This window comes from Molossus molossus, unplaced genomic scaffold (assembly GCF_014108415.1).
Source record: "Molossus molossus isolate mMolMol1 unplaced genomic scaffold, mMolMol1.p scaffold_m16_p_1, whole genome shotgun sequence".
In the NCBI taxonomy this organism is placed as follows: Eukaryota; Metazoa; Chordata; class Mammalia; order Chiroptera; family Molossidae; genus Molossus; species Molossus molossus.
The window spans coordinates 5,261,774-5,289,662 of NW_023425344.1; the positions used below are offsets into that span (position 1 = coordinate 5,261,774).

The 27,889-nt window shown below is 54.2% G+C and overlaps 1 protein-coding gene across 1 annotated transcript; it reads left to right on the plus strand.

The window, feature by feature from the left end:
* Positions 1-1,266: 1,266 nt before the first annotated feature.
* On the plus strand, positions 1,267-27,790 carry OTOP1 (otopetrin 1). The gene is made up of 6 exons (XM_036280936.1): positions 1,267-1,687; positions 9,844-9,980; positions 11,365-11,423; positions 19,128-19,258; positions 22,287-23,215; positions 27,620-27,790. The coding sequence occupies exons 1-6, from the start codon at positions 1,267-1,269 to the stop codon at positions 27,788-27,790; spliced, it is 1,848 nt and encodes a 615-aa protein (XP_036136829.1).
* Positions 27,791-27,889: the final 99 nt, after the last annotated feature.

Genomic DNA, 27,889 nt, shown 5'->3' on the forward strand with positions numbered 1-27,889 from the left:
TCAGAACCGGCTATGTAATTTGCTGGATTCACTGCAAAATGAAAACGTGGGTCCCCTGTTCAAAAAGGAATACTTTCGGAAGGCAACAACAGCACCAAGCCAAGGGGAAGAGTGTCTCCTGGGTGCGGAGCCCCTCCTTACAGCACAGGTGGCTGCCCAAGAAGTCTGCCTGCCCTCTCCCAGGCTCCTTCCCCAGCCCCTCCTCCCAGGCCCTGCTCTGAGCCACGCCAGCCTTTAGGGCCCTCGTTTGCGGAAACCTCCCAGGACCTTTTAGACTTGGAGCATCTTAGCGGGCACTCCGGAGGACTGCTTCAGCTTTGAGCCGGCTGAGGGTCTGAGGAAGGGGCTCCAGGAGGATCAGGGAGAATCCCGGGCATCCCCCACTCTCGGTTCCTCTCGGTCCAGGGTCCAGAAGTAGCTAGCTCCTCTTCCCTTGTAGGAGGGAGAGAGGATCTCTTTTCTTGGGAAGTGGCTCCTGTCTTGTCCGCAACTGGGCGTCTCCCAGTAGACACACAGGTGCACCAGGCGGGCAGACAAGCATAGACACAAAAAGACACGCCCTCCCCCTATTCATGATTTAGGGACAGGCGATCAGCCTCAAAAACAGCCGGTCAGACCGAGACCCGAACAGAGAAATCGTGCGGCAGAAATAAGCAGAGACAGGGACAGACGAGCGCGCACAGGGGCTCTGCCCGGCTCTCGGACCTCGGCGATCCGCGACGCAGCCGCTCGGGCACAGCGCAGGCACCTGCAGAGCCCGGGAGCTCCGCCCTGCCGCCCCGCGCCCACTGCCCGCCCCCGGGCTGGCTCAGGGCGACCCCTCGCCCCCACCCACCCAGGGGGCGGCGGGAGGCACCTAGCCTGGGTTCCGGGGCTACTGGCCGGCGCTCTGAGACCGGAGCTGCAGGACGCGGGCGTCGGGGCCGGGAAGGCTGCGGTTCGAGGCATAGGGGCGGGCGCAGCCCGCGCAGGGCAGGGGCGAGAGGGCTGGCCTGGGCATCGCACGGTGGGGGGAGCGGGCAGTGCGCATCCGGAGCGCCAAGTAGGGGGTCAGACCAGGTCAGCCGGCGGGGGGCGGTGGTAAGAGGACCCGGTGAGTAGCTTAACTGAGGGCGGCCAGGCAGGACGAGGGGAAGCAGGAGTCGGAGGGTGACCGGAGAGCGGGGTTGACTGGAAGTGGGCATCGGGCAAGGGCTGAGTCAGGAGCAGCAGGTGGGAGCCGGGCCGCAGCCACCCGGGACCAGACTCCGTGCGGGTCACCCAATGATGCCCGAGGGCCAAGGGGCGCCTGCCTCTCCCCGGGCGGCACGGAGCGCCCTGGACAGAAGGTCGTCGGCGCCCGCGGCCTGCGCGCAGCCCCAGATTCTGGCCCTGCGGTCCTCGGGGTCCTCAGGGTCCCCGGGGTCCCCGGCCCCTCGGCGGGCTGCCGTCCGCGCCAGCGTCCCGCAGAAGCTGGGCGAGGCGCTGAGCAGCCAGTACGGGCTGAACGTGTTTGTGGCGGGGCTGCTGCTCCTGCTGGCCTGGGCCGTGCACGCATCGGGCGTGGGCAAGAGCGGCCTGCTGTGCTTCCTCACGGCGCTCATGCTGCTGCAGCTGCTCTGGGTGCTGTGGTTCGTGGGCCGCAGCGCCGCGCACCGCCGCCTCATCCGGCTCAAGGACACGCACGCCGGCGCGCGCTGGCTCCGCGGTGAGTCCCGGGAGGCGGTGCCCCGAGCAGCCCGCGGTCCGCGCGCTTTGCCCTTGACCTCGGCCCTGCCTTTCCCGCCGCCGTCCTCCGCACGGCTTTCCTGGCTCTGCCCCCCGCCCCTGGTCTCCTTGGGGAGGCCCTGATGATTGCAGGGGCCCCTCTCCCGCCGCCAGGCTCTTGCCTCGCGTTCTGCCGGGAGAGCGGCGGCTACTCAAACCACCGCGTCTTTCCCTGGCTTCGAGGCCCGCAAGGCTCCCGGGCTCCAGAGGGCCTCTTTAGGTGTGTCCCCTCGTCTGGGCTCCCTTCGCGAAGGCTTTTAGTTTCTGTCACAGTATTTCATGTTCCCTGACTTTGTGTATTCCCTCCGCCTTGAGTGCCTCTCCCCTGCGCGGGCTCGGGCCCTCCCCACCCCTACGGGTCCTCCCCAGTGATGTTTTTCGGACCCCTGCCCCCCTTTGAGGTTCTGGCCTCAATCCTCCACCCCTTGCTGTGCCCCGGGTAGACACTGTTCTGCTTGCTGACACTTGTGTCCCCTCTCCCAGAGGGGACATCCATGATGCTCACCTCCTAGTCCTGGGGCCTCCTTAGGGCCTGGTACCGAGGAGGTGCTAAGAAAAGGCAGGCGAGGTGAACAAAGTAACCGATGAGCAGTTGAACGTTCAGGCAGGGGGGTAGGATCTCTTGCCAGGCACTCACAACATACTGATTGAAATATTGTCAAGATAGGAACCCTCCCCACCCCCTCAGGGAGCTTGCACCCCTGAAAGAGAGGCAGACATGGTGCAGGGCAGAGGGGAGGCAGTGGGGTGTCTGTAGAAAAGGCCCCTGCCTGAGAAACCCTCACAGGAGAGGCCAGGTACAGACATCACACATCTCCGATTGTTTGCGTTTCAGTCGGAATTAAGTCCCGCCTACAGTGTGCCTTCCACTTTCCTTGCACGACCTCGAGCAAGTGTCTTTATGTGCCCACACCCTCGTTTCAGCACGTGCAGCACAGGAATCACGCTTGGTAGGAACAGTGGCCGCCAGGCACAGGGTGGGTGCCCAGCACACATTTGTTCTCCTTCCACCCATCGTCCCTTCTCATGTCCACCCAGTGCCACCTTCACCCACCTGCCCACTCCCAGGGTCCTCGCGGCTCTGTGTGTGTGGACTCTTTTGGTCCTTGCCAGTTTCTGCCTTGTACTGCGACTCGCTGGATATGAGCCTTGTCATCCCGGTGAGATTTTAGATTTCTTAGGCTCAGGGACTGTGTCTAGTTCTCTTGCCTTTGGAAAAATTGGACACAACCCCAGGGTGGCCCGTCTTCCTATTCTGAAAATGGTTGTCTTGGGGAGGTTTGCGGTTTTGTGACTGTGAGTGGCAGTGATCTGGTGCCGTGTCAAACAAAGGGAATGAAATGTCACTTTAAGGACATCGATTTACACAGGCTTTTTTTTGACCTGTGCTTCCAGTAGTGGAAGGGCCCTTTCTCTGCCCCTCCCTTACTTCCTCCATCCTTCTGTTCTTCCCTTTCTTTTCCCTTCCTCTTCCCTCCTCATCCATTCCTTCCTTTCTCCTTCACCCCCCCTCTCTCCCCTGCTTTCCCTCACTGTCTCCCTCCTTCCCGGAAGGCTCCCAGCATGGGGGCCTGAGTAAGGGGGTGAATGGTGGTGTGGTTTCTGAAGATCCGGAAGATGGAGGAGGGGCAGAAGGGAGGATGCAGAGTCAGAGTTTCTCTTGTGGACGTGTTACAATTTGCGATGTCTGTTAGACACCAAGCAGTGATAGAACAAACGAGACGAGAGGGAGCGCGCGCACATAGTCGCGTTCACCAAATGGTGGCAGTTTAGACACTCAGCACGTCGCCCCATAATAACGTAACCGTTCGAATGAGGCATGTGGATAATGGAAGTGGTGCTGGCCACGGAGGCTTGCTGCCTCAGCTCTATCACCATGGCCTTTCTGAGACCCGGTTTCCTCATCCGTCAAATAAGAGGCTGGGAGATGTCAGGTGAAAACAGGCAAAGTCCTGTCCATCCCTTCAAATGGGCTGTGGCTCATCAAAGAAGCAAGAGGCCAGTGATCTCAAAAGAATGTCGGAGGCCACGGTGCCAAGGGAAGCGCCCGCAGCCTGGCAGGGACTGAGGTTTCCCCTGGAGTCCTAGCTGGAAAGGCAGGTTCGACTTCACTCTGCCCTGGCTTCTGTGACCACCTTAGACGTCTGGGCGTTGAGGTTTTCTAGAGAAAGTTTTTGGGTCTTGGTTGTGAGGCTTCTCTTGGAGCAGGAAATATTCTGCCCCACCTGCTGGGTATGAGAAAGTGAAGACTTCTGTTGACTGAACGCAAAGAGTCGGGAGGCTTCGGATAGAAATAAATGATAAAGATTTAGTCAAGGGTCTTAGAGTTTGCAAACTTAGAACACACAGGTAGGCAAAACCCAGGTGTTCCAAAGAAGGATGAACAGTTCCACGTTCTTAGAGTAAAAGTTACGTCCTGGAGGATAACCGGTCCTGCATTGTTAGCCCTTGTCTTGGTCCAGCACAGCTGGGAGCCAGATGTCAGGGGTCTGGCTGATGGCCGGCGGGTGGTCTGGAGCTTGCATCCTGAGTCCCGTATGGGCGTTACCCGAAGGTCTAACGTGTGTCTTGACGTCGGCATGCAATAGACTGGTGTACCGCTAGGATTAAAGCCACACTGGAAAGGTCAAAGGTTTAAGTTCTCAGGCTGGGTTTCCTCATACCTCCACGTTCTCGTTATCAATCACGCAGCAGCTCTAACCGCTGAGCCACTCTGGCCAGGGCCCAGTTCTCTTCTTCTGAAACAGCTTCACTGAGACATGGTCCCTATACGCTGCGATACCCATTTAAGGCTTTTAGTATATTCCCGATGCACGCAGCCATTGCCACAGAGGGCTCAGAACATTTTGTCCTCCCAGAAAGGAACCCTCGCCCTCTGGCCATCACCCCTGTACCTCCATTCCCCTGTAGCCCCAGGCAACCTCGGATCTACTTGGGTCCCTAGACTTGCCTTGTCGGGACATCCCGTCAGTGGGAACAAACACGTGTCCACTTCTGACTTGTGGTGTGTGCAGTCCCACAGCAGGTGTTGAGGTGGGTGTCCCCGCCCCCACCCCGCCCCCGCATTTACCAAGCCAGGGAGCAGAAAGGGCTTCAGAAGGAGGGTGGCGCCCCCTTGCTGGCAACAGTGGAACAGAGTGAGAGAGAACAGGCCTGAGCTCCTTGCTCGGGCAGACGGAATGGTATTGGCAGGTGGCAGAGAAGGCACAGTCCCTCACTTTCATCTTGCTCTGTCTTCTCCATGGAGCAGGGTTTTGGAGCTTGTGAGAGAGCGGAGGAGGGAGCCAAGTCCACAGCGTGGAGGCGGCTTTTGTGGTGGCAGAACCTTTGGTCTGGTTTCCTTCTACCGCCTGGACTGAGCTCCCCCAATTCTGTGCCAGGCACTGGCTGGGCTTGGGGGGGGTGGGGCGATCGGGTACAGGAGAGGGCAAGGATGACAATGGGGGGCAGCCGGCACGATGGCTAACAGTGTGGCCCCCCAGGCTTCCGGCTCAGGCTCCTCCCACTTCCCCTCTATTCCCATGAAGTAAGGCTTTTTGAAATTATTGACTGCCCTCTCTCTGCGCCTCTTGCCCCCAGCGCCCATCTCTTCATGAAGCCTTTGGAAGGGTTTACATCTCACCCAGTCCGACTCCAACCGTATTCTGCATCACAGGTCTTTACAGAGCCTGTAAACCACACATTTCCAGACGGTTTGTCTTCATCCATTTGGATTTAATGCCTCTTATCTTGTTTTCTCTTCTATTAATCTGTTTATGTATCTACTGGACTATCCATCCAACCATCCATCCACTGTCCTCTCTCCTTCCCTCCCTCCTTTCCTTCCTTCTCTCCTTCCTCGCATTATACATCCCTCTACCTCTCCAGTCTTTTACCCAGGTCTCTGCTCCCTCTCGCTCCCTCTCTCCTTCATCTTCCCTAACTACGAGGACGGGTTGTCTGGTTGAAGCCCTTTGTCAGGAGTTAAGTGGATGCAGTTTTTCTCTGATCCTCAGTCCTTTTCTGACCACCCGTCATCGCCCTCGATCTCTTCCCCGCTCTGCTTTTCTTCCTGCACTTTGAGCGTCTACTCATTTATGTGTTTATTTTCTCTCTTCCCCACCAGAACATTAAACTCACTAAGAGCAAATACTTTCTTCTATTGACCTCTTTTTTTTTTACCCTCACCCAAGGACATTTTTGCATTTATCTGCAGATAGAGCAGGAGGGAGAGAGGGAGGGAGAGAGAGAGAGAAACATTGACGTGAGAGAGACACATTGAGTGGTCGCCACCCACATAACCCCAACCAGGGCCGGGGACAAACTGCAACCAAGGTACGTGCCCTTAGCAGGAGTTAAACCCGGGACTCTCCAGTCTGCGGGCCGATGCTCTAACCACTGAGCAAAACTGGCCAGGGCAACCTTCTTCTTTTTAAATAATTTTATCCTCGCCCGAGGACATTTTATCTATCTTCAGATAGAGTGGGAGGGAAAAAGGGAAGAAGAGAGAGAGAGACATCGACTGGTTGCCACCCACATGGGGACAAACTGCAACCGAGGTATGCGCCCTTAGTGGGAACTGAACCAGGGACTCTCTGGTCCACGGGCCGACGCTCTAACCACTGAGCCAAACTGGCCAGGGCTCTTCTATTGACCTTTTTTATATCTCCAGTGCCCGTGATAGTGCTTGGACCACAGTCGGTGCTTGACAGATAGTTGTTGAACGAAGTATATTTTGCATAGCTTCAAGCATCTCTCTGTCCTTTGGCCTGACAAGCAGAAGACACCTTGGCTGGGAGTCGGGTTTGTGAGCTGCTGTCCTCTCCTGCTGTGGGCTCCAGTCCGGCACCTCCTGCACCAGCTCTGGTCTCCCGGGCTGGGGATGAGTAGTCTGCCGCCAGCTCACCCTCTGTGCTTTGGGCCATGTTCGTGCCATGTTATACCTGTGCGTTTGTTTCCCTGCAGTCTTGTTGGTTTACCTTTGAGCCCCTGGCAAGTGTCTCATGCACGATATTTGTTGGATGAATAGAAGGGAGAATGAGTCCATGGGTGGTGGGTGGGTGAAGGAGGAAGGACTTCAAGAGTGTGAGAAGGTACCTGCTGCATGTTCACAGCTCTTGAAATGTCAGTGACAGAGATGTTCCAGACCAGCAGTTCCCAAGGTGGGGTCCCCGACCAACAGTCTCAGCCCCACCTGGCAACTTGTTCAAGAGGAAAATTTGGGGGCTCCACCCCAAACCTAGTGAATCAGAAACTCTGGGGGTGCAGCCCAGCTGTCCCATGCTCTAACAAGACCTCTGGGTGATTGTGATGCATGATCCAGTTTGAGAACGACTGCTGTGGACCAAGCTAATTTTATAGACGGGGAAACCGAGGCTGGGAGCAGGGAAGTGACGTGCCTGCACTCACTGGACTGGTGCCCAGGTCCCCATAGCTCCAGCCCGGGACCCTGCCGCCCCAACCACCTGCCTCGCCTCCTCTTGCTCTGTCTTTGTAATCAAAACGAACCGTGCGTTTGTCCAGCTATTTCAAAGCGGTAGAATCGAATCTCCGCTCTGACAAAGTCTCTGATTTCACTGGGGATTTTGTAGCATTTAAGAAAATGTGACTTAGAGTTGTTTCTATAAGGCTTTGAGCAAAGGCAAGGAGCCAGGCGATTGCATTACGGCTCACGGGAGGCTACCTAGGCCGGGCTGTAATGTTATAGCTCACGGTGAGGGCTCCTGCCCTTTGCTCTCTCCCGCCATAAAGCATGTCGCCTGTGATCCAGTTTCCTCCGGTGCGTGGGAGAGAACGTGTGAATGGCAGTCAGTGTTGGCTCAGAAGAGGGATGAGGGGCTTGGACGTTGATCAAGTTCCCATGATCACTATGTTTTTCTTGCTAATTTCTTCATTTGTTACAAGTTTCTAGTTTATGTATTTTATACATTCTTTCCCAGTCTTTTTCTTTTTTCCTTTTATCCTCACCTGAGGACATTTTTCCATTTTTTGTACAGATAGAGTGGGAGGGAGAGAGAGAGAGAGAAACATCGACGTGAAAGGGACACATCGAGTGGCTGCCACCCGCACGACCAACCAGGGCCAGGGACTGCAACTGAAGTACGTGCCCTTAGCGGGAACCAAACCCGGGTCTCTCTGGACCGCAGGCCGACACTCTAACCGCTGAGCCAAACCGGCCAGGGCCCCAGTCTTTTTCTTATATGCATATTTTTTGTTTTTATTTTTTGGCTAAAACCATGCTGGAGAGACCATCAGAGGAAGTGTCCTTGCTTCACTTCGTACACCCTCTCCACGTCCCTGCTGCAGGGCCCTGGTCTGTCCCTTAAAAACGCAGACTCTGTGTTAGCCAAGGGTTAGGTTCACGGAGGAGTGTGCAGTGAGCTCCTGGTACCCTGTGTGCCTATGTGCCCTCGCTTTTATTCTTTAGCCAGCAGGGTTTTAGGTCCGAGAACGGAGATTTCTGAGCACAACGTGACACTCTGAGATGGATCATTTTGGGGGAGAAGCTTCTAGAGGCCTGCCGTTGACTCAGCCAGTCTGGTGAACACATACCATTTGTCAGACCCTGGGGTGCGTGTGGGTGGGCACAGTGGTAAGTGGGACACACTTCCGTCTTCCAGTCTTTCAGTTTCAGCTTATCAGGCCAATAGTAGCATTTATTATATATATATATATATATATATATATATATATATATATATGTAAAATTGTGGTAGAATACACGTGGCACAATTTACCAACTTAATCTTTTTGTCGCTATTAATCCTCACCTGAGGATATTTTTTCATTGATTTTTAGAGAGAGTGGGAGGGAGGGAGGGGGAGAGAGAGAGATTGATTGGTTGCTTTCCTCATGACCCCGACTGGAGCCCGGGATTGAACCTGCAACCCAGATACGTACCCTTGACCGGGAACCGAATCCACTTCGGTCCGCCTAACTGCTGAGCCAAACTGGCCAGGCCCAGCGTGATCAGTTGTAAGAAGTGTTAGGTACACCCCAGACTCTTTCATCTCACAAAGCTCCGTACCCGTGAGACAGCGGCTCCCCCTCCCTCCCTCCCCATCCCGGCTCTTCTCCGAACTGAGCTCCCAAGGACCCTCGTATCAGCGGAATGACGCAGGGCTGTCCTCTGTGACTGGCTTACTTCACGTGGCCCCGTGTCCTCGAGGCCCATCCACGTCGTTGCATGTGCCAGACTGTCCTTCCTTCCTGAGGACGCGCCTCCTGGGTGGACAGACCCCGTTTTGTTTGTCCAGTCATCTGCTGCTGGGCGCTTGGTGCGCCTCCACCTTGTGGCGGCTGTGAAGGACGCTCCGTGAACACGAGTGGAGAAATGCCTCTTCCTGTTCTTGCTTTCAGTCCTTTGGGCTGTGTGCCCAGAAGTGGAATTGCTGGATCACCCAGAAATATATTTTTTTGAGAAACTGCCATACTGTTTTCCACAGTGCCCGCTCCACTTTACGTTCAGGTGTCCTGATTTCTCCACATCCTTGCCAGCACCCCCCTATCCCCCCATTTCTCTGGGGGGTGGCTCAGCAGCCACCCTGGACGGGAGCTGGTTTTCATTGGCATTTCCCTACTGATTAGTGATGTCTGTTCAAGTCCTTTGCTCATGTCTTCGATGGGGTTGTCTTTTCCTGTTGCGGTTACATCGGAGTTCTTTATAGATTCTGATGCTAGCGCCTCATCAGCTATGACTTGGGAATGTCCGAGGCTGTCTCTGATGTCCAAGTTTCCTTTTTCATTTCGATGTAGCGCGACTGATCCACGTCCACCCTTCTTGCCTGTGCTTCGGACATCAGAGTCGGGAAGTCGTGGCCGATCCAACAGTGCGAAGGCCCCCAGGCTCTCTGCTAAGAGTTCTATAGCTTTAGGTTTTGCATTTAGGGCTGTGACGCGTCTTGAGCTCATCTTTGTTCATAGTGAGAGGCAAGGGTCCACGTCACATCATTTGTGGACATGACCGTCCTTTCTCCGTGGCATGGTCCTGTCACCCTGGTGGAAAACCATCTGACCGCGTGTGTGAGGGTTTAATATAATTTATTTTGAAATGATACCAGTGAATAGTAATACTTACATCACTATTATATGTGTGCTTCTACCCTGCCCCCAATTTAGGTAGTATCACCCTGTTCGCCATCTTGACCGTCGTCCTGGGATGCCTCAAAATTGGCTACTTCGTTGGATTTTCCGAGTGTTTATCAGCCACGGAGGGTGTGTTCCCTGTCACACACACGGTCCACACTCTGGTGCAGGTAAACCACTGTGTGTATTTATGTTGCCCGTGTATCCAGGGCGTACGTACAACATGGGGTTCGTGAGGGCAGCGTGCGGGGAGCCGGAGTCCCTCGTCCCTGAGTCTGTCCTTCAGCTACCTCCCTGTGAAATGGGGCTCTGTGTCCCTTGTCCATCTTTTCGGGGGTCCCTGAGGCAGAACTTGTGATGATGAAGAGTCAGAAATTTTGCCAAGCCAGACTCCACCAGAAAAGGCCGGGGGCAGTTTTAACAGAACAGTTTTATTGACCTATAATTCACACGCCATCCAAGTCACCCATCGAAAGGGGCAAGCTGGAGGGTAGGATGTGCGTGGGGTGTGCGAGCATCACCGCACCCTATTGCAGAACACCCCCGTCACCCCTGGGAGAGAGGTGTGGCCATCCCAGGCACAGCGCTGGGTCGCTGCAACACTTGTGTGTCGTTTGCCTACTTGTGGATTGAAACCCTTTAGAACCGTGGGAGAGGTTCTTCCTCAGCGTCGGGCAACTTGGTGTGGCTCGGGAGTAAGGATTTGAGGCCTGCCGTTTAAATAGGTCGCGTAGAATCAGAAACATCTCCTGTTGGGAAAGAAACGGGGACGGTCCTCTCGAGTGGCCTCCGTCCTGAGTGGACATCCCTGGTGAGGGCATCAGAGTGGGGTCCCTGTGACTCTGTTAGGGGAAGTATTGATTAATATTTCCATGGAGCTTTCAAGTCTGCAAAGTGCCTTTCCGTGGCCACTTCCTCTTACGCGGCCAACAAGCCCACATGCCCAGCGTGGGCCCCTCGGCTCACTTCCAAGGAGGAAGCTGGAGGGGGGAGGAGATTAATGACTTGCACGAAGTCACGGCCGAGACGCGGTGACAGTTCTTCTCCTCCACACCAGTCACCCTGGAAGACCATGGACTCGGCCCAGTGATACTGTCACTGCTTGGAATAGTTTTGGTTTCCCAGTTTAAGAGCATCCTTCAGGACCAATTCTCCACCTCCGGAATGCCAACGATGCCATTTTTATTTTATTTATCTTCAAAATTTGTTTATTTTCTCTTTATTGATGTTAGAGCAGGAGAGGAAGGGAGAGGGGGAGAGAGAGAGAGAAACATCGATGGGAGAGAACATCAATTGGCCGCCTCCTGCATGCCCCCTACTGGGGATCGGGCCCACAACCTGGGCATGTGCCCTGACCAGGATGAACCAGCGACCTCTTGGTGCTCAACCACTGAGCCACACCAGCCGGGCCTGACTTGCCATTCGTAGGGTGGGAGGTCACAGGTGTCCCCAGCATTTATCGCACCTTCCCCTAAGTTTTATAGCTCCTGCAGTGTGCAAACATAATGGTAGCTTCCCACTGATACATCCTCTTCCTCCTTTATTTCCGTCTAGGTTTATTTTCTTTGGGGACATGCAAAGGATATCATCCAGTCTTTCAAAACCCTGGAAAGGTAAAAACCGTGGGCCAGTGCTTTACCCGCTGAACTCGGGGTTCCTTTAAACAAGCGGAACTCGTCGAGGCCGTCTCGCTTGGGTTACACGCGTGAGACCGGTGTTCCCCTCCATCCCGACAAGCAGAGCCTTCTCATGGCTGGAGGGGAGGCCTTCCTGGGGGCAGCCCTGCAAATATGATGATGTGGGTTTGAATTCAACTCCACCGTCTTCGCTACTTCCCCTCCACGACCCTCAGTTTTCCTCATCTGTGAAATGGAGAGACTAGCATAGCCAGACTCTCAGGCCTGAAGGAAGAAACTGACGTAGAGTCTGTGCCCGGCACACACAGGTACGGACTCAGTGCGTGCTGGGTCTCCTGTGCTCTCTGTCCCCCCCCGCTCGAGGTGATAGCGAGGGTCAAGGGAAAGCATCACAGGATAATGGGGTGGGTACAGCAAGGCATCACGATGACCTAGGAAAGACTTCTGTGCACTCACACAGCCGGATCAAGGGGTCGGCCCTGACTTTACAGAGGGACCCTGCCCCGTGTACACCGCCGCCAAGGGACAGAAAACTCTCCAGGCCGATATTGAAAAGACTGATTTATGTATGACCGCTGGCAGAACCATGTTACTAGACCACTGAAATGCATGTCACTTACATCGACCTTATTCTGCCAAAAAAAAAAAAGTCAGCTTCCACAAGCTGTGGGGCATCCGCTGGGCTCCTACTGTGCGCAGGGCTGCGCCGGCCCCTCGGGGATGTGCAGTGACCAGGTGTCCCAGGTGTGAGGGTCGGCCGGCCCCTGGCGTCCTGCACTGACTGGCACCTGTGTCCCCTGTGCAGCCACAAGCCCTGGCCCTGCAGGGACCTTTAACCCGTCCTTTTTTTTTTTTTTTTTAAATAAACCGGCAGCAGGATGCAGTAGAAAGGATCCTTAACTCATGGTCTAGACGCTGAGCTCCAGTTCCAATTTTGTGACTTTGACCATGTTGCTTAACCTATCAAACTCTCAGTTTATATCATTTTAAGTATGTTTTTAATTATTATTATTTTTTTTTTAGAAAGAGGAAGGGAGAGAGAGATAGAAACGTCAATTGGCTGCCTCTTGCATACCCCTCACTGGGGATCGAGCCCACAACCCAGGCATGTGCCCTGACAGGGAATCGAACGGGGACCTCTCAGTCCCTGGGATGACGCTCAGTCCACTCAGCCGCACCAGCCGGGCTTTAACCTCAGTCTTAACACGAAAAGCCTCCTGCTGGGGGAGAGGCAAGGGGGTGGTGGCAGGAGAGGGCCAGAAGTGGGTGCCAATTCTCCTGCCTGCGGGGGAGGGGAATGGACAAATGGGGCCACAAGGACAAATGAGGTCCAGGGCCCAAGGACTCAGGGAAAATGACTTTGATCTTTCCTTGGAGCAGGACATAACCGTCCACGCCCATCTCCACCTTTAATCCCGGAGAGGCTGTGTGAGGGTAACTATGGTAACCGCTCTCTGCTTTAGGGTGAGTCAGCAGGTTCCTGCAGGGAGGGGATCCCCGGGTCAGCGGGCAGACCTGGGATCTTGTCCCTGTTTGTCCTGGGGGGTGAGGAGGACCCACACTCCCTTCCACCCTCCCCTCCGTCGGCGGCAGGGCTCTGCGCGAAGCTGGAGAACACTCGGGGCTTTTGTTCTGGGGCGGGGGTTTTGCTTTATCTACTCTGAAGTTATTCTAAAAATTGTACTTTTTTTTTTTTTTTTCTAAAACTTGTAAGGATACAGTAGAATTTAAAATCACCATAATGACACTCTTATGGACTGCATGTACGTGTCCTTCAGATGCATAAGCCAAATCCCAGTGTGGTGGGATTTGGAGGGGGAGCCTTTGGGAGGGAACCAGGTTTAGATGAGGTCATGCGGGTGGGCCCCCACCGGGCATTAGTGTCTTTGTAAGAAGAGGAAGGAGCGCCCGCCCCTCTCCACGGGTGCCCAGAGCAAAGGCCTGCTCAGGGCACAGGGAGAAGGCGGCCGTCTGTGAGTGAGGAACAGAGCCCTCACAAGAGCCCACCTGCCGTGTGCCCAGAGCAAAGGCCTGCTCAGGGCACAGGGAGAAGGCGGCCGTCTGTGAGTGAGGAACAGAGCCCTCACGAGGAGCCCACCTGCCGGGTGCCCAGAGCAAAGGCCTGCTCAGGGCACAGGGAGAAGGCGGCCGTCTGTGAGTGAGGAACAGAGCCCTCACAAGAGCCCACCTGCCGTGTGCCCAGAGCAAAGGCCTGCTCAGGGCACAGGGAGAAGGCGGCCGTCTGTGAGTGAGGAACAGAGCCCTCACGAGGAGCCCACCTGCCGGGTGTCCAGAGCAAAGGCCTGCTCAGGGCACAGGGAGAAGGCGGCCGTCTGTGAGTGAGGAACAGAGCCCTCACAAGAGCCCACCTGCCGGCCCCTTGAACTTGGACTGCGAGCCTCCACAGCTGTGAGAAATGATGCCTCTTGTTTTGCTATAGCAGCTAAGACAGCACTGCCCACAGGTTACTCCTGTTAACATTTCCGTCAGTTTCATTCCAGTCTTTTTTTTCCATAAGTAGATACATTTTGTTCCTTTCTTCTTGTTACAACTCTGGTCCTGGACTGTTGCTTTTCTTTGTCTTTTCAGTTTGCAGTTAACCTCCCCCAACCCCGACTGGTCTTCTTCTGCACCATGACCTTTACTGACTGCCAGTATGTCATTGCCGCAGCCCCTCTAACCAAGGTCCTGCTGAGCTAGTCGCCTTGGGCTGTCATGGCAGAATACCACGGCCGGGGCCGCAGCCGCAGAAACCTACCACTCAGTTCTGGGGGCGGCGAGTCCAAGGTCAAGGGGCCAACAGGGCTGTTTCTGGCGAGGCTTCTCTTCTTAGCTTGCAGAGGGCTGCCTTCTGCTGCGTTCTCACGTGTCCTTTCCATTGGGCAGGGGGAGAGAGAGAGAGAGAGAGAGAGAGAGAGAGAGAGGAAGGGTGAGGGGGAGAGAGAGAGAGAGGGGAAGGGTGAGGGAGAGAGAGAGAGAGAGAGGAAGGGTGAGGGAGAGAGAGAGAGAGAGAGGGTGAGGGAGAGAGAGGAAGAGCGAGGGAGAGAGAGAGGGAGAGAGGGGAAGAGGGTGAGGCAGATCACTGGTATCTCGTCCTCTTCTTCTTTTTTATTTTTTTATTTTTTATTTATTTATTTTTTTTATCCTCACCCGAGGACATTTTTGCATTTTTTTGTTCAGACAGAGCGGGAGAGAGAGAGAGGAAGAGAGAGAGAGAGAAACATCGATGTGAAAGGGACACATTGAGTGGCTGCCACCTGCACGACCAACCAGGGCCGGGGACAAACTGCAACCGAGGTATGTGCCCTTAGCGGGAACTGAACCCGGGTCTCTCTGTACCGCAGGCCGACGCTCCAACCGCTGAGCCAAACCGGCCAGGGCTTCTTTTCTTTTATAATCCTCACCGAAGATATTTTTCCATTGCTTTCTAGACAGCGTGGAAGGGAGAGAAGGAAAGAGAGAGAAAGAAACGTCGATGTGAGAGAGAAAGAAACATCGATGTGAGAGAGACCCACCGATTGGTTGCCTCCCGCACGACCCCCACCAGGACCAGGGATCAAACCTGCAACCCAGGTACGTGCCCTTGACCGGGAGTCAAACCCGCATTCCCTAGGTCCACAGGCCGATGCTCCAGTCGCTGAGCCAAACTGTCCAGGGCTCTTCCTCTTCTTGTAAGGAAGCCACGTCTACTGAATCAGGGCCTCACCCTCATGACCTCATTTAACCTGAATTACTTCCTTAGAGGTCTCACCTCTAACACATTAGGGTAGGGCTTCAACATTAATTTTGAGGGGATGCAGTCCATCACACCTGTTGTTGGACAATTCATCTTCTGAATGTTTGGTTGTTATTATAAATAGTACTGGGATGAACATCTTCAGTCAGAAATAGTTCTGAGTGTCTTTGATGACCTGCCTGGGTTACATGCCTGGACGTGGAAGTGTTGGAATCAAGGGCGAGATGTTTCAGACGGATGTGTATTGAGCAGCGTGTCTGTCCCTAGGCACTCCGGGCTGGAGAGACGAACCCTCCCGTTTTCCAAGTATTTTCTTTTACGTGTGTTACATTTGAGGTCCTCTCTCACAATAGTCCTGCCGGTCACAGACGTCACGTTTGGTCACAACCCCAGTTAGCAGACGAGGAGACCGAGGCTCAGAAAAGTGAAACCAAAGCCCGAGGTCAGGCAGCTGTCTGTGCCTTGCTGGGTGGGACCTGGATGTCGACTGCCATTTCCATGGCACCGCAGTGACCGCAGCGGCAGCTGGGTTTGCTGGGTGAAGTCTCTCTCTTTGCCCTCGTCACTTGTTTAATCACAGCCTCAGGACATTTGGGTCCCTGCCCCTCGGAGCAGAAAGCGCTCTTTGTATTTGCCTTCTCGCCCTGTGCTGCTCGAGACAGCAGCCGCCAGCCGCGGCCGCGTCGGTTACCGCGCTCTGAGTCCTGGGCACACGCCAGACTCCGGAGACTAGAGACCGGCTCCGTAAGGACTGCTTTGGGCTCTGGCCGGTTTGGCTCAGCGGTTGGAGCGTCCGCCTGCGGTCCGGAGGACTGCTTTGGCATTGATGATACGTTGACATCATAGCATCTTAGATATATGGGGTTTAACAAAACAGTATTAAAATGATGTTCACTGTTCCTTTTTACTGTTTTTTTTTTTTTTAAAAACGTGGCTACTAGAACACGTGAAAGCACACGTGTGCGTCTCGCCCTGTTTGTGGCCAGCACCGCCCTCGGGCACTTCCCGCCAGGGTCTTTCCAACGAGGGCAGGGACTGGGCCCTGCTTGGCCCTGCTTGTTGAGTGACTGGACACAGTCTGTCCCTGTCCCGAGGCTCGTTTCTGCACCGGACAGTGAGGGGTTGGAACCAGGCAGGCTAACAGCTCCATGTCTCCTATTCGCTTGAAGGGCCAGTGTGAAACATGTTTGAGTTACTTACCACTTGGAGGTGTTAGATTTAGACTTTCCTAGAAAAATGGGGAGATTTGGCAACACTGAGTGTGCATGGCAACCAAGAACTGGAGCTGAGCTGGGGTGGTGCCCTCCTGAGGGGGGCTGTCTCTTGTTTGCTGCGCACCCCCTCTCCGATGTACCCTAGACTTGCTTTCTCCATTGACGTTTCCCGCCAGGCCCCGAAGGCTCGGGAACCCTCCCTGCCTGGACTTACTGCTTTCTTCTGCTCTGATGAGACAGCATTCGACCATCTCATACTTTTAGTACATTCTCCTGATCCAGGAATTCCTCGTACCGGTTTGAGTCCTTTTTTTTTTTTTTTTTTTTTTTAAACAAGGGCTTAGTGGAACAGCCTGAAATTACAAATTGAGATCAGAAATGGTTAACGGAAGCCTTCTCTTTATTGTGGTCTGGGGTTATCAGATCCAAGCATGAGAAAGACAGCCTGGCATGAGGCGATGCCATCTGCCCCGAGTGTGCAGGACAGTGTCCAGATCCAGCCAACAGGAGGCTGCCAGCTCACAGGGAGCTCGTGTGGCAGGGCAGTTGGTGGCCCTGGGCGGCACCCTTGCCCCCTCCTTGGGCTTAGTGGGTCTGGGCTTGGACAATCACCACGTGGACCAGGAGAGAGGAGGAGAAAGGGGAGCTGTGTGCATTATAAATCAAAGAAAAACCAACCAGCTTGAGGCAAATGGCATTGTCTGCATTTGTGAAGCTGCATACAATGCCTCCCAGGCACGCTGGGGAAGGCTGGCCGCCATCTATAGCCACTGGGTAAGTGAGGGGCCAACAGGTGGCAAACACCTGACGCAGACACCCCAGGAAGCTGTTTCTCTCCCCAGTGCTGCCTGCACGCATCACGCAGCTGCCAAAGGAGCCCAGACGGGGAAGACTCGGAGGAGAGACAAGGTCAGGGTTGAGGACGCATTTGCACTGTTTTCCTGCAGGCTGATCAAGGACAGACGTGTTCTCGGTTGGACAGGGAGGGGCATGCTTCCTCTGCACCTCTGCTCTCCAATGGAGGAGTCATCAGTTGTACCCCAGTTTCAAGGGAAGCCTCTCAGATCACCAGTATTTGCTGCACCTGCTCCATGCAAGGCCCATTGTTAACGACGCTGGAAGCTACCAATGTGGATGCGTCTTAAACCGGCAGGCAGGGGGAGACTTTGGAGCTTTTAAAACAGGCAGTGATCCCATTGGAACCATATTCCCCACATATCTCTCCTCTGTTCCCCAGAGTCCAGCATCCACCTTTCACTTCATCCCTTTTCTTCTTCCTTAGGAGGCCACATGGTATAGAGACAAGGCAGGGACTCTGGGGTTAGACTGAAACAGCCCTGCTGCTTACTCACTCTTCACACCCCAATACTTACTCTGTTTGTGACCTCATTTCTGAACCCATCAGAGCCTCCAGAAGCTCAACAATGTTGTCACAGACAGGCTTTTTAATGTTTCCACTCTGCCATCCTCAGGGGTTTAGGGTTTCATCCTGTGCTGGTTGTTTCATGGTCCCAATATAGCTGCCAACACTCCAGCCTTCATGTCTACATCCAAGGCTGGAAAAAAGGGAAGAATGACAGTAAGCCTACCTTTCTTATTCTGATTTAATTCATTAAAAAAGCAAAAGCTTTGTCCTGGCCAGTTTGCCTCAGTGGTTAGAACGTCGGCCTGCGGACCAAGGAGTTCCAGGTTCAGTTCCGGCCAAGGGCATGTACTTCCGTTGTGGTTTATCCCTGGACGGTTGGGGTCATGTGGGTGGCAATTGATTGCTGTGTCTCTCTCACATCAATGTTTCCCCCCCACCACACACACACTCTGTCTGAAGATAAATGTAAAAATATCCTCAGGTGAGGATTAAAAAAAAAAAAGCAAAAGCTTTTCAGTACCTCATATCCCCCTGGCCACAGTGGCTATGCCTAGCTGCAAGAGAGCCAGGCAGCCAGCCTCTGGCTTGATTCAGTGTGTTTAGAGGTAAGTGGTGAGGCAGAGGGGGTGGATGGATGATAATTGTTGGGTTGGCTGCCCAAGAGTACGGGCATCCCCAACCCTCCAGATTTCCAATGAGCCCCTTCATCATTCTCTCATTGTTCTCACCTCTTCCCTTCTAGAAGAAAGCGTCTGTGACATGGTAGGGTTAGTTGCCTGCTTTTTTTTTTTTTATCCTCATCCGAGGACATTTTTCCATTTTTTGTTCAGATAGAATGGGAGGGGGAGAGAAAGAGAAACATCGACGTGAAAGGGACACATCAAATGGCTGCCACCCACACAACCCCAACCGGGGCCGGGGACAAACTGCAACTGAGGTACATGCCCTTAGCGGGAACCGAACCCGGGTCTCTTGGGACCGCAGGCTGACGCTCTAACCGCTGAGCCAAACTGGCCAGGGCATTTGTTGCCCGCTTTTAATAGGTTTTCATCCCTGCATCCCTGATTCCAAGACCCGGTTTCTTTTTGTGTCATAGACAATGAGTTGAATACAGGCAGGTTCAGGATTAAAGCAGAATGCCAGGACTGTGGTTCTGGCGGTTCCCACGGAACTGCCCCTCCCAGGCAGACTGAGGACCCACCCAGAGACGGAGCTGCCAGATGGAACCAGAATCATGGCTGAGAAGGAGGCCTGTGCGTGTCTGTGTGCGTGCACATGCGTGCACACATGACGTCACCGCCTCACTCCGTGGGGGCTTGGAGCTTCCCAGGGCTGCTCAGGAATGGGCTCCTTGCGTTTTTCAGGTTTGGGGTGATCCACTCGGTGTTCACCAACCTGCTTCTGTGGGCCAACAGCGTCCTGAATGAGTCAAAGCACCAACTGAACGAGCACAAGGAGCGGCTCATCACCCTGGGCTTTGGGAACATAACCATAGGTGAGTGCTGACCGTGGCCCTGCCGCCACGTCGGCGGCTCGGAGGCCTGCAGAGACCAGAGAAGAAGGCGGAGCTTTCAAAGACCTGCAGGGCCGCCTGGCTCAGGTCGGTCAGACAACCCTCTGTTGTTGGAGCCTCTCCTCCTGGCTCCATAGACAGGGTGTGCTGAGCATAATGAGAGGTTCCTCCGTGCCTCGGGCTTGTCAGACCCCAGGGTTATCATCGGGCTCACCCTCTCCATGGTCCAGGTTGGTATGGAAATGAATGTCTTTGTTTACAACCGTGGAAGACCGGCGGTTGTTTCGGACTGTGTTTCATTAAGCCTTTATGACCAGTTCTTTCTACTAAAAGTATAGCTTTCGAAAAGCCATCGAAGTCTAATGGTAGGTTTCGGTTCACTGGTTTTAGTTCATTTGAAGTTTTGTGGAACTCTACTGTGCTTATAATTTCAGTTCATCTTGATGCCTCCTCGCCGCTGTGTGAGCCGGCAGCACTGATCTTTCTTTCTTTTTTTTTCTTTTTTTTTTTTTATCCTCACCCGAGGACATTTTTCCATTTTTTGTTCAGGTAGAGTGAGAGGGAGAGAGAGGGAGAGAGAGAGAGAGAAACATCGATGTGAAAGGAACACATCGAGTGGCTGCCACCCGCACGACCGACCAGGGCCGGGGACAAATTGCAGCCGAGGTACATGCCCTTAGCAGGAACCGAACCTGGGTCTCTCCAGACCGCAGGCCGACGCTCTAACTGCTGAGCCAAACCGGCCAGGGCAGCACTGATCTTTCTTATTCTCCTCCGACGTCCTGAGGCTTTTGTGACCTCTCATTTCTGCAGAGCACGAAGGTCGAGAGGAATGTAGGGGAGAGGAAAGTACAATGTACTGGGCACTGGATGCCTTGGGTTTGGGTCTTGTTCCCATCACATACTAGCTGTGTGACCTTTGGAAGCCACTCAACCTCTCTGAACTTTCCTTTTCTCATTGGTGAAGTGAGGGGATGTGAACCATGTACTTTCAAAGGGCTCTTCCAGCTTTATTGTGTTATACATCTCTACTACCTGTAGGACCCCAGACGGTCATGGGGAGCATCGTTAAACCAGTTTCCTCACCTGGGGGGGTGATGCAATCGGGGCACACGCTATATTTCTGCACCACCCCGGACCAGCAGCCCACTCTTGGGAAGGTCCTTTTCTCTTTGGGGCTCATTTCCTCCTTGGGATCAGTAACAGTAACCAAACTGACAACAGTAACAGAAACAAAGTTTTGCGAGGCATCTGCTGAGTGCCAGGTACTGAGGTGGCTCACTGAACGCTGTCCCAGCATTCTGAGGCACCCCCTTGTGTGAATGAAGCCATTGCACACAGAGCAGTCAAGTAACTAGCCCAAGATCACACAGCAAGTGAACGAGCAAGCCAGGATTTGAATCCTAGCAATTTGGCTCCAGAGACTTCTGTGAGAGAGGGGATTCAATTAATTTTTTAAAAAGGGCTCCATCAGCTCTAATGTTCTGTTAATCTGAACCTTCCCTCTTGATTTCTTCCTGTGTGTTTGCGTTGTACCGTGTTGGGTTACAAGTGAGAGGAAACTCCTTATAAGTGGAGAATTGCAGTGTTCTGCAAAAGTGAGGGTGAGTGATGCTACCACAGAGCATTTATTCATATGATAAACTAGAACAATGATAAAGTGCATAGAAATAAATCCACAATAGTATCTACCCAGAAATTTAGTTAAATGCACTTACCATTTGGTTATTTCTTTGTAGTGTGTTATTTATTTATAGTTGAGATCATACTGCATATTTTTAATCTTTATTTTGACTGAAACCTATGATAAGAAACAAACTGTACATTACAACCCAAATGCACACACATTTGTAAGTGCACACACATAGATTATGAAATAATAATCAATATATCAAAGACACTCTCAAATTTCTGGTATATTCCATTCCATTCATTCTATCTTATTCTATTCCGTTACAATTCTGTTCTGTTAAAAAAGTGGTTGCTACTTTCTAAATTGATTTTACAATGGAATACTGGGTTGTGATATGCATTAAAATACTGGATATAGAATTTGTTTTTATGTTTTTTTTCCATTGTTACTGTAACATGATTATTTTCTTGTATCATTGAAACACAACTATAATTTTTAATGGCTGCCTCCTACTCCATTGTATGTATGTACCAAAATCCACGTAACAGTTTCTAAATTGTTGCACATTGAGATGTTTCTCTCTCTCTCTCCCTTGCGCACACACACACACACACGGACACACACACACACATGCACAATTTTACCTAAAGCTTTCATTGTATTTTTTATTTGTCCCTTAGAATAGATTGGAATTATAGGTCAAAGACTATACTGACATCATCTTTAAGGCTTTTGTTCAGTATTTCATTATTTATTCACAGCGTTTTCCCCCGGGTTGTGAACTGTTTCTTTGTATCATTGCCAGTGTCTTCCAGAAGGTGATGCCAACGTGCCCTCCTGCCGTCGGGGTTCGAGGGTGCCTGTCTCCCGCCCCACTTGCTAGCATAGGGTCTTCTCAAGAGGAAAATCTTTGCTAATGAGAAGGGGCATTTTCCCTCACACAGTTATTTTTTAGTAATAATTTTTAAATCACACATTTAACTATATTCACGTTGAAAGTTCATAAAACCCAGGAAGCAAAATCTAGAAGCAAATAATGGATTGTGCACCAGAAACACAATGTTAATTGTTCATTAGGGCTCAGTGAAGCTGGGGAAAGGGACATAGGAAAGTTTCCTTTACTGAAAAAAAAAACAGAGAAATTAGCTGCCATTTTTCCTCCCAGAGATTAACCATTGTTAACATTTTCTTTGATGCCTTTCCAGAATTTTCTATGTCTGTCTGTCTATCTATCACGTCTGTCTGTCTGTCATCTAAAGCGGAGTTATGCCCTAGCCTCTTTGGCAAGCTGCTTCTCTGTTTAACAGTATCTTGGGAATAATCCGCAGTGAAAACATGTCTTTGTGCTTTTCCATGGCCCGCGGCCGCCGCTTCTAGTGCTGGACGACCACACGCCTCCGTGCAACTGCTCCGCGCCGACCCTCTGCTCCGCCGTCTCCCACGGCATCTACCTCCTCTACCCTTTCAACATCGAGTACCAGATCCTGGCCTCCACGATGCTCTACGTCCTGTGGAAAAACATCGGGCGCCAGGTGGACGGCCACCAGCACCGGAAGATTCAGTTCAGGTGGCACGGGGTCACGGTGGGCTCGGCGCTGGGCCTGACCGTGCTGGCGGCCACCATCGGGGTGGTGGTCGTGTACCTGATCCAGATCGGGCGCTCCAAAACCAAGAGCGAGTCCGCGCTCATCATGTTCTACCTCTACGCCACCGCCTTGCTGATGCTCATGGGGGCTGCGGGGCTGGTGGGGATCCGGATTCACAGGCTCGACGAGCCACCGCTCGATGAGTCCAAAAACCCGGCCCGCAAGCTGGACTCGGACCTCTTGGTGGGCACGGCGTCCGGCTCCTGGCTGCTCTCCTGGGGCTCCATCTTGGCTATCCTCTGTGCCAAGGCCCGCCCCGTGTACACCTGGTATAACCTGCCCTACTCCGTCCTGGTCATCATCGAGAAATACATCCAGAACCTTTTCATCATCGAATCCGTTCACCGGGAGCCAGAAAAGCTCTCCGAGGACATCAGGACCCTGCGGGTGGTCACGGTCTGCAGCGGCAGTGACCCATCCCTTGCTTCTTCCAGCCTCAGGAGCGGAGCTGTGGCCGGGGACGTGGCTCCCCAGGTTATCCAGATGCCACCTGCAGTGAACGGAAATCTCTGTTCGAGAGAAGCCAGTGGCAAAGGGGAGGCAGAGCCGGGCGGGGGAGGGGCCCCGGGCCCAGCCTGCCGCCCCCGCTTCCTTCAAGGCAACGCCAAGAGGAGCATCTTGAGGAACATCGCGGCCTTTTTGTTCCTCTGCAATATTTCGGTAATCTGTTACTTATTTTTTAAAAAATCAATTAATTGGTTTCTTTTGCCCTTTTCCAAAAAGGAATGGAGGTAGCTTGTCATCAAACAAATTTAGTGTGAAGTTAAACAATGAGGCTGGAAGGTAGGTCTGTCGGCTACCAGTCCACTGACTGAGTGTCTGCTGTGTGCCAGAGCTGTGGTGGCAATTGAGATCACAGGCGACAAGAGGCAATCTTCCCTCAGAAAGGTCACAGTGGTGAGGGAGGTAACGAGGAACAAATACAATGCAGTGAATATGGCAAGTACTGGGACGGTGCATGCAAGGTGCAGGAGGAGCAGGGACCCAGGGAGGGCCTTCAGGGAAGAGGGGGTGCTTGAGGCGAGGCCCAGTCTTACTTAGGAGGTGCTTCTGGCTGCACCAGCAGTATCCCCAGCCTTACCGACAAGCGTTCCGGAGGTTAGCTGCTGGGGGTTGGCCTGGCAGCTGGCCTATCACCCAGGATCCAGGCCCGTTCACCTTCCCACCCCACCACGCTTGGTGTGGCATTTGTTGCCACATGGTCATAAGATGGCTGCAGCAGCACCAGGCATCATGCCTGGATTCAAGACAGAGCGAAGGGGGAAATCACCGGTGCCAGGTGATGTCTTTCATGTGGCCACTTCTAGCTGCAAGGGAGGCGGAAGAAGTGGGTGGTTTGCTTTCCAGCCTCTATCATGGAAGGTCGCAAGGTAGAATAAGTACGATCAGTCACTCAATATCGTCTGCCTCAGCCTCAAGGGTAGATGGTGATACTACTGATGGGGACTGAGGACTCTGAAGGGGGAGCAGACTTTGGGGGAGCTCCGTGTGGAAGGCAGACTGTGTGTTTGGTCCTGGACACGCTCAGTTGTGAGACATCTGTGAGAACACAGCCACCAGGCAGGCAGCTGTTGGTTTTCTTTTTCTTTCTTTTTTTTTTTTATCCTCACCCGAGGACATTCTTCCACTTTTTGTACAGACAGAGTGGGAGGGAGAGAGAGGAAGAGAGAGAAAGGGAAACATCGATGTGAAAGGGACACATCGAGTGGCTGCCACCCGCACGACCAACCAGGGCCGGGGACAAACTGCAACCGAGGTACGTGCCCTTAGCGGAAACCGAACCCGGGTCTCTCCGGACTGCAGGCGGACGCTCTAACCGCTGAGCCAAACCGGCCAGGGCTTCTTTTTCTTTCTTAATAATTTTTCTTTATTGATTTGAGAGAGAGAGGAAGAGAGAGACAGAGACATTGATTGGCGGCCTCCTGCATGCCCCCCACTGGGGATTGGGCCCACAACCTGGGCATGTGCCCTGACGGGGAATCAAACCTGTGACCTCCTGGTGCGTGGGTTGACACTCAACCACTGAGCCACACCTGCCGGGGTGCTGTTGGTTTTCTGTTGCCGTGTAACATGACCCCAAATGTCTGACCAAACAATAACCATTTTATTATGTCTGATGACCTTGTGGATTAGAAGTCCCGGGGGCTGGTATTCACAGCATGCTGTGTGTTATAACTGGGCGAGGGGATAAACGCGACACTGGGCCTGCGTGCAGAGAAGAGGGCTCAGATGGGAAATACTCCCATTCCTCCTGGTATTAACTGACGCTGGTGGATGGTGCGCTAGAGGGTCTGCGGCCGGGTGACTTGGGTGGGGGAGGCTGAGAGGCTGGACCCAGCCAGGACTCCTGCTGCGGCCTCTACGTGGTGACTGTCCAGCATGCGGTCTCAGGGCCGGCGGGTGACTTCTTACGTGGCGGTCCAGGGCCCCAGGGCCAACCTCCTAAGCACTGGAGCACAAATCTCTTGAGGCCTGGGGGTGGACATTGCCCAGCATGAGTTCTGCCCTATTTTATGGGTCAAGCAGTGACAGAGTCCTGTAGATTGAAGGGAAGGGGACATAGACCCACTTCCCGGGGTGAGTAGCAAGAACTACAGCCACCATGACAGCAGACAGAAAGATCTGGATTTAAGGAGTGAGCCCCAGTCCTCTCCTTCCTTCCTTCCTTCCCCTCGTCCCTCCCCTCGTCCCTCCCTCCTGCCGAGTGACAGCCTCGGCCAGGCACAGCTGGGAGTGACGGCCTGCGACATGACCAGCTCTCTGGCCTTCCTCCTGTGGGCTTGCAGACCAGCTGGCAGGGCTGGCAGCAAACGGGCAAACAGGAGAAAGACCCGACAGTGGCCAGTGTTCTGCAGAGAAGCGAGGGAGGGTGGACCGACCACGGGCGGCCAGCGTGGGTCAGAGGCCTCTCTCGGGCAGCTCCAGCGAGGGCTGACCGGCAGGGCGGGGCTGGCTCGAGGGCTCCAGGAGGGGGAGCAGCCGGTGCGGTGGGAGTGAGGGAGGGGGAGGGGCCATGTGACGGCTGGGTAGGTGGGGGACAGTCCGGGAGCTGGGTTGCAGGGGGTGGTAAGGGATCAGCTCACAGAAGGACTTATAACCTCATGTAGGGGGCAGATTTTATTTTACACATTCTGTGAAGACTTTGGGGGTGTAATTAGGGGAGACACAAGATCTTATTTACATAAAAACAAGCAGGGGGGGCAGTTGGGTGGCCACGGCTGTGACCGGGCGAGAGCTGAGGGCGGAGGCCTGGACAGGTGGCCGTGGAGAGAAAGGGGGACTGAGGGGCACAGCTGTCAGGACTCACTGATGGATTGGATGGCAGGGTGGTGGTTATGGGAATCAAGGGCAAAACGAGGTGCCCCCTGGAGTTTAACTGAACAACTGGAAGGAAGATGTTGCCGACGAGATGGGGAAATGGGGCAGGTGTGCAGAGTTCGAGGTGCATTTAGACACCCGAGGGGCCAGTGGGTACACGAGCCCGGGGCTCTTGAGGGTGCACCGGGCTGGAGCCTTGCACTGGGAAGCCGCGGGCTGGCGGCTGGTGCTCACAGCTGGGTACGTTGCATGTTGTACCCGGGAGCGGGGGTGAGCATGACGCTGGGCCTCGTGTGCAGAGAAGAGGACCCAGGCATGAGCCCCGGGACCAGCCGACAGGAAGAGGCTGAGCAGGGGAGGCGGGCGCCAAGGAGACGGGGAGGACCCGGCCGGGTGGCAGGAGGACCCTGCCCGTCGCGGAACCCAGACGGCACTGTGGGACGGAGGGGTGAGCCTAATGACAGCCGCCTTATCAGCTGCCTGTCGCTGTGTAGACGTCACCCCCACCCAGTGACTGTCTCACGGTTTCTCTGGGTCAGGAACCCAGTCCTGGCGCCTCTGCTCAGGGCCTCTCGCGCCGGGCAGTCCAACCGCCAGCTGGCTGCAGTCGCTTCAACACTGGACTGTTGGGGGGGAGGGGACCTGTTTCCCGCCCACTTACGCGACTGCTGGCAGGTTCTGTCCCTTGCTGGCTGTGGGCCTGAGGCCTCCCTGGGTCTTGGCCACATCACATGGCCTCTCCACAGGGCAGCTCACAGCGAGGTGGCTGCTTCCTCTCTTGCGAGAGGGGACGAGCAAGGTGGGTTCCAGGGTCCTCTGTCACCTGATCCCAGAAGTGACATCCCATCACTGTGCCCTGTTCTGTTTGTTGGGAGCGAGTCACTAGGTCCAGCCCAGCTGGAGGGGACAGGGCTCCGTGAGGCTGTGACTGCCAGCAGGTGAGGTCCCAGGGGCCAGCCGGGAGGCTGCCCGCCGCAGCGGGGTGCAGGGAGCTGCAGAGGTGTGCCGAGGGAAAGAGGAGGGACCTGGGAGCCTGACAGTTTGAGGGGAGGTGGAGGCCCAGGGACAGGGAGACTGAGGAGGGGCGACCAGTGTGTAGCTTCCATGAGCAACAAAAATAATAGGTTATTGCTTTAGGTTTTGCAGAGTAGTTGCCATTTTATTCTCGTCTGAACCCTCTGACAGGTGTTCGCATCCCCATCTTACAGACGAGCACACTGAGGCTTGAGGAGGTTACAGTCTACAAATAGCATGAATTCAGGCCTGGCTCCAAAGCATGTGCTCCTCCCCCTGATCAGGGGGTGCAGGCAGGGTCTGGGCTGCCACTCTGAGCCAAGGACAGGCCAGAGAGGAGACCACAGAACTCACAGCCCAGACCTGCGTGGCCAGGATCTCCACGCACCGTTGTTGGGTCGTAAATGCAGGTGTGCAAATGGGCGGCCTCTGCTGTGGGTGAGCACCGGGGGCCCGGGGACACAGAGGGCGCTCCTGCCCAGGCTGGTTAGATCAAGGAGGACTTCCTGGAAGAGGTGGTGCCTCAGGGCTTGGAGGAAGGTAGGATTCATCAGGGGGAAGCCAGGCAGTCCCTGCTGGAGGAAGAGGCAGGAGCAAACCCTGGAGGCTTGGGAAAGAGAGGGAGGGTGCGCAGCCTCTGACAGGTGTGACTCAGTCTCCCAGCCCAGGGGGGCCCTGGGATTTGTTGGGGTCTCCTAGGCTGTGGCATGGATGGTCTCCCTTCTCTTACAGCTTTGGATCCCTCCTGCCTTCGGCTGCCGCCCTGAGTACGACAATGGATTGGAGGAAATCGTCTTTGGCTTTGAGCCCTGGATCATTGTGGTGAACCTGGCCATGCCCTTCTCTATCTTCTACCGGATGCACGCAGCTGCCTCGCTCTTCGAGGGCTATTGTAAGCTCTAGTCTGCGTTCACACGGAAGGCCCAGGCCCGGGGCAGCGAGCAGGACGCCCGCAGCCACCTGGGAGTGGCCAGGCTGTGCAAACACCGCCCCACACACCCC